Source organism: Hirundo rustica, chromosome 10 (assembly GCF_015227805.2).
Source record: "Hirundo rustica isolate bHirRus1 chromosome 10, bHirRus1.pri.v3, whole genome shotgun sequence".
NCBI classification, from domain to species: Eukaryota; Metazoa; Chordata; class Aves; order Passeriformes; family Hirundinidae; genus Hirundo; species Hirundo rustica.
In genome coordinates this window covers 10178867-10189520 of record NC_053459.1, presented here as the reverse complement: position 1 = coordinate 10189520, position 10654 = coordinate 10178867, and the positions used below count along the sequence as shown (strand labels likewise).

The 10654-nt window shown below is 43.0% G+C and overlaps 1 protein-coding gene across 1 annotated transcript; it reads left to right on the top strand.

Moving 5' to 3' along the window:
- The first annotated feature begins 1359 nt into the window (after nucleotides 1–1359).
- Nucleotides 1360–9579, top strand: SLC19A3 (solute carrier family 19 member 3). Its single transcript, XM_040074689.1, has 7 exons — nucleotides 1360–1490; nucleotides 2134–2196; nucleotides 3248–3404; nucleotides 5113–5923; nucleotides 7880–8072; nucleotides 8559–8700; nucleotides 9449–9579. Exons 3-7 carry the CDS (start codon nucleotides 3255–3257, stop codon nucleotides 9569–9571), a joined length of 1419 nt encoding a protein of 472 aa, XP_039930623.1. The 5' UTR covers nucleotides 1360–1490; nucleotides 2134–2196; nucleotides 3248–3254; the 3' UTR covers nucleotides 9572–9579.
- The last annotated feature ends 1075 nt before the right edge of the window (nucleotides 9580–10654 follow it).

Below are 10654 nucleotides of genomic sequence, written 5' to 3'. Positions count from 1 at the left end.
ATCAGAAGTCACCCAGCAATAGAGGTTTCTAGAAGAGTAAGATGTACACATGTACCTGTGTGTTTGTGTATCTGCACACACACACTCTGGAGAGGAGATACTTGAGACCTGGCATGTTACAAGGAAGGCTGGAACCACAGGCTGTCTAGTTCTGTGGGAAAAGGAAATTCTCAACACATCCACCTCTCCTAGCAGCTTTTAGTATTTTTTGTCTTTCTTCCAGAGTATTAAAGGTTTCCATGCAAACATGGAACTCAAACATGGGCACATTCCTCCATAGCTCCCCATACCTGCAACCCCCTCTAAATACACCACTAATCACCTTTGTAAAATTAGTGGGTTTGGGCACAAATCTTCCGTGAAGATACAGTCCAGCAAGCTGATAAGGCCAGTCTGAGCAAACAAGGAAGGAGCAGTGTATTTGTATTCAAAGCATGCAGGTATTGCCCAAGCACTGAGGGGGCTACCAGAGAAACACAAGCCAGCAGCCCTTTCAGCCCCTACCCTTCCCAAGGTTCTTTCCCTGTCTCAGAAGCCCTTGGCCAGAAGAGGATGAAGGGCAGAGGCAGGCCTGGCTCCCCTGAGCACTTGCCTGCCTGGTTGCACCACACACCTGAGCACTGAGGGAACCTTCTGTACCTGCAGGACCAGACCAGGCTCTGTCGAGCTCACAAAGGGCCCCTCCTGCCAGAGCCTCAGCATCTGCTCCCAGGGTCAACACATGTCCTACCAACAGGCTTCAGCGTGAACTCCAGCCTTTGATGAACCCTGGAAGATGCAGGCAGTAGAGTCTAAAAAAAATGGTAAAGGAAAGTAAAGCAGCAGCATTTCTCTGAAGCAAGCCTGTTAATGTTTTAGCTTAGAACCTGGATTTATCAGTTTAATTTCATCCATTTGTCCTTAAATTACAAATCTGTCACCAAAAACCAGAAGTAATTTCTGGCCAACTAATAGTAGGAAGTATCTGATGTCCCTGCAAAGCCAGGACAGTCACAGCAGACCCCATGAGCCCAGAGGCCCTGGTGCTATGCATGGGATAGGGACACTGTTAGCCCAAACTGTAAAACTGGTGCTCTGTCTCCATGAATTAGAGAGCAGAGCTTTTAAAGGTATTTATTAACAGAAAGAACGCAATTATTGCTTTCTTGCCACAACAGGTTTTATTAATCATTAGCTACTGTAAATCTTATAGTTTTATCTTAAAAATAGAACTCAGTTTGCTTACAAAACCTGTAAAGAACGCCTTCCCTGCAATCTTCATGGACAAGTTCTGCAAGAAAGAACAGCTATAACCGGTTGATATTATAATTATTTAAATTCTGATAATTTTATCAAGTTTAGAAAGAACTTTTTGGAACAAAGGCTACAAAAAATTCTGAGTACAAGCAGCTCTAAAGGGTGATTTCTGACTTTTCTGCAAGACAAAGTCATCCTAAGGAAGAACTGCACCTTAATCCACAGGAAATGCACCACAACCAGACCCTTGACAGGTAATTCATCACTTTGGAGTTATTTGGGAGGGTGCTGGCTACTCATTTGCTCTGTGCATTTGGAGGTGATACAAGATTTATGCAGATGTTACTGATCAGCCCAGGGCTTAATTTTTATATTTTTAACACATTTCAAATAAGGTCTTGAGTTAAAGATACTAGATACTATATTTTATTTACAATTATTTGTAAGAAAAAGATGAGAAGCAATTTTTAAAATCAAGTTACAAGGTTAGGGCTGCTTTCTCTAGCACTCCTCTGAGGTCACAGGAATACTGTCTTTATAACATACGATTTATACTAAGTTTTAATGAATACCGTCTCAGTGCAAGTAGAAACACTTTCTCAAAAGTGCCTGCTATAGAGTGGAATTCAACAATTTAAGATGCACATCTTGTAGCAGCATGATTAAACATCAGCTAGTGCTTTGCTTTCATTTGCTTATGATTGAAAACTGTTTCACTTGTTTTCAGGATCAGATAAATTGACTTTTTAACAGAAAACAAGTAAAATAAACTTAAAAGACCAAATCTCTTTAAACTTCTTTTTGCTGCCAACTACACTGAAGAAACAAGCCTCCTCTTCCTTTTGGTCATCACTTTCAAAAGTGAAGTCAATCATCCTCTATTCTGAATCTGAGCAGGTACCACAAGCAGATAGTTTCTGCATCTTTACCCTCTCCAATGACTGGAGTACAAGAAACATGGTGAGTGTTAAAGCATTTTGAAGAAACTGAGGTTGCAATGGGTGGAGTTGCCTTATGGCTTTTATTGCCATCAAGAACTCTTGCACAGTCATTTTATCACTGGGTACTCAGGATGCAAATCAACAGAAAAAAACCTCGAGCAAAGGGAACAAGCTGTAATCTCACAGCCCACCCACTCATTTATTCAGAAATGAGAATGTAATGGAACTTTATTCTGCTACAGCACAGCCACTCAGCCCCAAGCACGTCACTACGAACAACCTTTGACAGACAATAGAGAGTTCACAAGGGCTGATGCACCTTGATCCCAGTTGCTCATTTACAAGCTGCAGCTGTGATGGCAGGCAGGTTCAGTGAGGGGAACATTGGCTTAGGCACGTGGCACAGCTGGAGCCACACCCGTCACTCACAGGACAGAAGTGACAATGCCCTTTATCAATATAACAAAGTTCAGTGGTAAATGTGACGGCGGTTTAACAAAACTCCACACGAAAGTGTGCTTGACTTAGTTCAGAGATGACAGAATCGAGCAAAACTGTCAGAGTTTCCTCCTGCTAAGTCATTGGGCTTTAAACTCCTCTCAGAAAGGAGCCTGGGTGCAGCTTAGACCCACTCCTAGTCCCAGATTTGGTTAACTGCTTTTGTCTAAAAGACTATGCAACATGTGCAATAAATTCTTTACATGACTTAGTCAAGGTTTCCAGGCTGAGCACACTCTTCGTCACTTACCAAGAATATGTGGAAGCAAAGAATCTCAGCCTCAGGAATAAGTGCAAGAGGTGCCCCTGCCTAAGAGAAGATCCAAGCATGCAGCTCAGTGCAGGAGAGCTTGAGATCAGCGGTTTGGTTACATCTGCACAGCTGCCAGACATCTGTCACCTCTGCAGGCAGCCCTTGGATGTCACACAGATGCCACCACCACAGCCCTCACTGGTGGTTATGGTTGCAGGGGAGTGAGTGTAGATTTAGTTAAAAAGTAAACTTGAAAATGAATTTTTACCAACTGTGAAGAGCATCTATTCTTCCTTTGCCACCTTTTTGTTTTGTTTAGGTAGACTATGGGTTGCTGGAAGGGAGCTGTAAGCCACAGCTGGGTTTATCCCACGGTGATCATCTGTGCAAATGGATTTTTCACCACAATGAGGCCATCAGAATCTTTTCTCACCCCCTATCTAACAGGACCAGACAAAAACCTAACGATTGAAGAGGTATGTAACTATTCTCTTAAGCAGTAACTAAAATGCTTAAGCATTAGGCCTTATAGCAGTAACTGAAGGGATGATGAAGTGTGAATATTTTATCTAGATTCCCATATTTAAGATGCTTCTGGAAAAGAGTAAGGAGTCACCTCTTTGGCAGGAGATCCGAACTTTAAAGTCCCTACATTCTTAGGACTTTGAAACCCCTTTGATGGTTAATATTTTTGGCAAAATCAGGTTGGCTAGTTCCTCTCTCCACCCTGGAGGAGACATTTATTTATAATTTCCATGGAATTTGATTACACTTACAGCATTGATTTCAAATCTTAAGAAAGCTAAGCAGCATTCCCCTTATGAGCTGTTATGTTTATTTCCTACATTCCCTATATTTCATGCATTCATTAACCTGTGGAGGTTAGGTTCACATTCAGAAAAAATTGGGTTTTTTTGACAAAGCATGCACTCCAAGTTGCCATGCCCTGCTCCTGTGTTCAGCACTGGCTGCTTCAGGAGTACACCTCCCAACAAAAGGGGGACATGGTGAACACGTGGCTGAGTCACAGAGCTAACGGTATAATTAGAAAACACAGGCTTGCTACACCCACATACAGCTAATATGGAGAACAGTCATTCCTGATGTGCAGTAGCAAATGTTAAGGCAGAATCTACCAGCACACTGTGAACCCTAGGTTTCTGCTAAAAAAAGGTATTTGTGGTTTAAGTTGTCAGGGAGAGGTTTTTTTCTCCCCCCTTTTTATTATTATTTTTTTAACCACAAAGGAAAGCATTATTTCTTATACAGATCACACAGATAGCATCATAGAATGCCTTAATTCTGATTTCAGCAAGAATCCTTAACTCAAAACCAAGCAGAGTACAGATATTGTCTCTTCCAGCCACACTCACCTCCAGTGAGTTAATTCCATGAGGTAATTCTAAGTTCAGAGAAATAAAGAAGTCACACAGAAAGATAAAGATACAGTGAATCTGCTGCTCACCATGCAACTCACTCCAGTTACCTGTTCAGAAGTAAAAAGCACTCCTCCAGCATTTGATAGAGTTCCTTTCTAGTCTAATTGCTTAAGCAGAGATCAGGAAGGGATACCTCAGCTGGCCCCACAATTACTGGGCAAGAGCTCCCCAAAACAGGCAACTTAGAGTCAAAGAGAAAGGTCACTTTGTGATGGGCATCTAAAAGAGGGATACCTTTCTAAAAGTGTGCCCAAATTGCCTGGGCAAGCACTGAGCTTCAGTGGCAATCACAAACAGCACATTCCAATCCAAACTCTGTTTTTGAAAAAAAGAATTTCTTCACAGACCATCTACATATTGAAGTCCATCTTAACTTACTGAAAGACTTCCTTACTCCTTATACTATAAATCAGAAAAAACCACAGAAGGTGCAGTATCCTGGTAGCAGCTACACACTACATGCAATTCCGGTTCCCCGTTGTAAGAGGCACATGCTTTCTTTCTATACCTTACAAGAGAAAGAGGTGAGCAAAGGTATACAATGACTTACATGAAAAGTTAAAACAGGCCTTCATTTTCAGCTCCTGTAGAGAATAGGGTTTGATACTAGAGAGACTTATCTCTGAGACAAAGACACAGTACCTTTAAAAACCTTTCAAAAAACTTCCCTCTACACCACCATTTAAAATACATGAGCTTCCTTTCCTCAACAATAAAATCGCTGACATTTCCTCTTCTGTTGTAGGTCACCAACCAGATTCTGCCCGTTTGGACGTACTCCTACCTCGCTCTCCTTTTCCCAGTGTTCCTGCTCACAGACTACGTGCGCTACAAGCCCGTGCTCCTCCTGCAGGGCATCAGCCTCATCGTCACCTGGCTCCTGCTGCTCTTTGCACATGGAGTGGTGGCCATGCAGCTGGTGGAATTCTTCTATGGCACGGTCACGGCCACCGAGGTGGCCTATTACGCCTACATCTACAGCGTGGTCAGCACCCAACACTACCAGAGGGTCACCAGCTACTGCAGGAGCGTCACCCTGGTGGCAGCCACCGCGGCCGCCGTGCTGGGACAGCTGCTGGTGTCCCTAGGACACGTCTCCTACTTCCACCTCAACGCCATTACCTTGGCTTCCGTGTCCCTGGCCTTCCTGTGCGCATTCTTCCTGCCCACGCCCCAGAGGAGCATGTTCTTCCACAGGAAAGATGCCCCTGAGCCCGTGCCAGGGCCCGCTCAAGAGCCGGCCGCGGGCGCTGCCCACGGGCCCGGGAGCTGCCAGGAGGAACCGAGCCCCGATGCTGCTGCCAGGAGCCCGCAGCCCCCGGCCGGGAACGCCCGGCCCCGCAGGCACGGGCTCGGCGCGCTGCTGCGGCTGGGCAGGGACCTGCGGGATTGCTACGGCTCCCGCAAACTCCTCTGCTGGTCCCTGTGGTGGGCTCTGGCCACGGCCGGCTTTAACCAGGTCGTGAACTACGTCCAGGTGCTCTGGGACCTGCGAGCCCCCTCGCACAGCTCCGCAGTGTACAACGGAGCTGTCGAAGCTATAGCAACTTTCCTGGGTAAGCAAGAATTAGCAGGTACTTGTAACCCATCCTGTGCTGAGGGTTCCTCAGCAATGTGTTTGCTGCCTTTTCATCTCCTATGAGGACTAAAGTAAACAGTCAGAGAGAAACATTGCACCAAGTATGATTTTACTATAAACTTTTACAGAGTGGGCTCTTCAAAAATAGTCTTAGAACACATATATAAAGAAGCTTTTCCTTCTTAGAGGAGACTCATTCTGCCGGAATGTTTTAAGAGTTTTAAATTTTACAGCTGTTTAGACCATGTATCTAACCCCAAGTAAGCACATCAATACCCTGTACAATGATAGCTTGCATATTCCTCCCTCAAATAAACCTTAAGCTGGCTGGTTTAAGAATTAAAAGAACATGTTAGCAGAGACACTGCTCTAAATACTACTCAGAGCATACTGTGAAATGTCTATTTAGAAATTAGATTAAAAATCAATCCAGTCTAAGTGCTCCTTAACAAATATTCTGTGACTACATCTGTATGCTGATGGGCAAGTTTGCCACCACAAAGGTTGTGTGCTCAACCCGTGTATGGGCCATTCGCTTCAGAGTTCAACTTAATGTTCCTTATGGGTCCCTTCCAACTTAGAATATTTTGTGAAACCATTTCTGTGATGTGACAAGGCTGAGAGCACTGTAATTGTTTACCCCTGAAAAACAAAGAATCTTATTAAGGTGCATAGAGACTTGAAGGGAAGGACTAAAGAGGATGGAACCAGGCTCTTCCCAGTGGTGCCCAGTGACAGGACAAGAGTCAAGGGGCACAAAATCAAGCAAAATTCCACTTGAACATAGAACATTCTTATTCCAAGGGTGATTTAGAACAGGAACAGGTTGCCCAGAGGTGTAGACTCTCCATCTGAGAGTCAAAACCTAAACATCATCCTGAGCAGCTTCCTTTAGCTGACTCAGATTTAGCAGGGCCATGTGATCTCCATCTCTTCCAACCTCAGCCATTCCACCTCTCACTTGTTACCTGGTCCACCCTAATTCCATTTCTCTTTAGCCAGAGAACAGGAGGATATGGGTAAAGTGAAACTAAGCTGTGCAGCACCAATACAGCCCCCTTTTTGAGCTCCCATTTACAGAGCTGTCTCCTCCTAACATTCCAGGAGCTGTATCCCACACTTCTACAGGGAACTGTCAGTTTACTTTTCCTCCCTGCAATCAGCATGAAAATCCATTTTACTGAAGCTACCACAGAACTTCTGACTACTGCTTTGACTAGTGTTCCCAAAGGCTTTCTTGCACTTACACCCTCTGGCACTTGATACAGTTTCAGAGTACAGAATGCATTCACAGCACTGGGAACCACTGCTCATGGCAGGGATGGACCAAAGGGTTGGTTTGCTCCAATTTCTGGAATTCTGATGAAGAGCACATACAAGCAAAGTCCAGTTTTTGTGCTAGCTCGCCTGCAAACATGGGGTTTACTACACTGTAACAGACTCGAGTAAGGGGTTTGCTACATGTGATGGCCAATAAGGCATTGACAAATGCAGTTCATAAGGCTTTTCACTAGAAACTGAAAGTATCCTTCCATTCAAAAAAGCATGCATGAAGTGCTACAGATTTTCTTTCCATAAAGAACTTCACATGAAGTAACTAAACTCATTATACATATTTTGGCAGAAAATGCTCGGTGGGATTGTTCTCTTTGCTCATAGTTGTCTAAAAACAGAGCAACAATAGATTGTGCACTGCTGCCTCCAGCCTTAAGCATGAGACACTTCCCCAGAGCACTTCAGTCAGTGAAAGGCAAGGAGGAAAACATCCAAACTAATGGAAGACTCCCACACCCCAACAAGAAATATAACCCACACCATTAGCAAAGCCCACTGTGACCAAGATGAAGAGCTTCTGGCATAATCCAATGACAGTTATGCAATGGCTCTCAATGATAATGCTTTGAAATTTTAATTACTACTTTTCAATTTTTAGGTTCAGCAACATCCATGGCAGTTGGATGTGTCAAAGTAAACTGGGATCTCTCTGGAGAACTGGCTTTGGCAATTTTCTCTGCACTGGACGCTGGTTCTCTGCTTCTTATGCACTTCACTGACAACATCTGGGCATGTTACACTGGCTACCTTGCATTTAAAGCTTGCTATATGCTCCTTATAACAATAGCAACGTAAGTAACATCCAGCAGTTCTAACTATACTGACTTAAATCTGTCAAATTTTTATATTTATCAGTATTTTACTGGACATTTCCCTAGGTATAAATTTAAATAGGTTATGACAGCAGCATACATTGTTTCTAGCCTGTATAAAACTGGGTAAAATTATATGACTCGACCATTACCATAGTACACTCCAAGTCAGAACAAGGTAACTTCTGCACTTGGCTGTTCAATGATCAATGTATGAGTATTCCCAAAGAGATCCAATGAATATACACAAGTATTTAGCAAAAATATTCACTCGAGTCAAGGGTAAATAAAATGCACAAAACTCACAAAGCCAAGAAATTTCTGTCAAAATGAAGCTTAATAGCCAAGACAGAAGTGACACGGTCCTTTGAAGAGTGCACTGTGCACATTAAACTGTCCCCATAAGTAAAGTGCATCCATCCATCCTTGCTCTCCAGTTTTGTGAACTTGTGCATTCACTGTCAGGTTTCAGATTGCTGTCAACCTCAGCATGGAGCGTTATGCTTTGATGTTTGGCTTCAACAACTTTGTTGCACTGGTGATTCAGACAATTTTAACTGTTGTTGTAGTAGATTCAAGAGGTCTGGGACTGGATATCAGCACTCAGGTAAGCCACTGAGTCCCACTGCTTAGTTCCCCTACTCTCCATAGAAAGCAGGTGGTTCTACTCCAAGATTAGCCTGCAGTAATATGCAAACTCAGGACAGTTACTCACCTGGAAAAGGGTTAAAGTGAACTGGCTTGAACTACTACAACCTGCTTGTCCTCTAGGCCTCTCAATAACTGGGATGACTGGAAAATATTCTGTGTTCACAGAACAGAGGACAAAGGTGACCACACATTACTCTCGACAGTCTGTAAATTGAAGACTTACTATTCACAAGTTGATAGTCAAAATACCCTAACCAGAAGCAGGATGCCAGATGAAGATACCCGTACAATCTACGGGTAATTCTAAGTTACACAGTTACAGCAGATGCACCTTTAAAGTCACTGTAATTCTGAAAATTAACTCATTGCAATTCCCCGTTAAATTTCTAAAATTAGTTTAAACTTAGACACTGAATGAGTCCAAGCGTTCTAGATTTTATGCTTCCAGAGAAGAGACAAAGTGCAGGACACCTGTCCTCCCTTTCTGAGGTGGGGAAGTACGTAACAGAACATTCTCTCCCCTTTCACAACCACAGAACTTCTATAGTGTCGAGTCAAGCAGTCCAGACTTCCTGAGTCCTCTCAAGATGGGATTATTCTGGGCATAAGTGATAGGGAAGGGAGCAGTGGAGGGACACCCCTTAGAGTCAAAAACTGGTGTTTATGTTAGGTAACTTTTCTTCTTCCCCACCTCCATTTCCCAGTTTCTCATTTATGGCAGCTACTTTACAGTCATAGCTGGAATTTTCCTGATCAGAAGCATGTACACCATAATTTCCATCAAATGCCAAAATGCAAGTGTGGCTGCTGAAAGCTCTGCCCCTTAACAACTGAGACAAAAGCAGTGATTACAAGCAACAATGCAGAAGGTTCCATCATCTGGACAACGAATCAGGAGAAAGAAACGTTCAGTCAAGCAAAACTGGTCCAGGTTAAAGCAGGCTGTTCATGAGCCTACTGCAGAGAGAGCTTTGTCAACAGGATGATGCATTTGGTCCATTTTCTTCACCAGCAGTTTAATACAAACATTCCTCAGTCTGTCTTCTAATTCAAGTTTAGCGATCTGACATACAAACTTCTACTAAAGCTCAGTGAGCACAAGGACATACAGATGCCTGAACCTCACACCGGTGGAACTCACAGAATAACCTTAGGACTTTCCCTTCTACTGAGTATTTCAATTTAAGACAATTTAATTACTGACAGAAGACCATCAGGCATGCCCAGTGAAACTAAAGCAGTTGTACCAGACAACTGCTGTTGGAAAATTTGTCGGAGAGGCCTTCGGAAAACTTAACACTTTTTCAACACACATCTGCCTTACTCAGGATAGTCTTGCAGGTGTAGCATCTTACATTTGTAACAGCTGATGTTTTAGGACTGAAGACTAATCTGGGAAGTCTCCATATTAACTTCAGTATAAGGAGCCTAAAGTTATCAAGTAAAACACTTTGATGCTAAAGCATAAAAATACAGCTTTTAGGCAACTACACTATTTGCATGAACAATTGTGGGAACAACTGCAGAGATTTCCAGGATAAAAGCATTTAAAATCAGTGGTGAAGAATTAATTTTGTAAATAAATCTGTTTTTAAAACCTAACCAACATAACACCTATGGTGTCAGTTTATGCTCAATATACAGAAGACTCAAAACAATACAAGATCTTCAGGCTCTCTGGGATTTGACAAACCTAAAATCAGTGAACACAGACTCAAGAGGCGCACTTGCGTACAGTTACAAGTTGCAAACCTTTTACCTGCAGTTAAGTAAGTTATGAAAAATAAGGTATTCCACTACTTCTACAGAACATTCTAAACTGTATGCCTTGCACACTTCAATCAGTTTCAGTATCTTAGCAGCAATATTTGGATTAGAACAATCTCTATAGATCTCATTAGCCCTTGCCC

What these genes read in the sequence shown, in the direction of transcription:
- SLC19A3 (XM_040074689.1), top strand. Translation starts at nt 3,255, where the DNA reads ATGGGTTGCTGGAAGGGAGCTGTAAGCCACAGCTGGGTTTATCCCACG. An exon ending in AGCTATAGCAACTTTCCTGG is followed by an intron (nt 5,924 to 7,879) that starts GTAAGCAAGAAT and finishes TTCAATTTTTAG; the next exon opens with GTTCAGCAACATCCATGGCA. An exon ending in CTCCTTATAACAATAGCAAC is followed by an intron (nt 8,073 to 8,558) that starts GTAAGTAACATC and finishes ATTCACTGTCAG; the next exon opens with GTTTCAGATTGCTGTCAACC.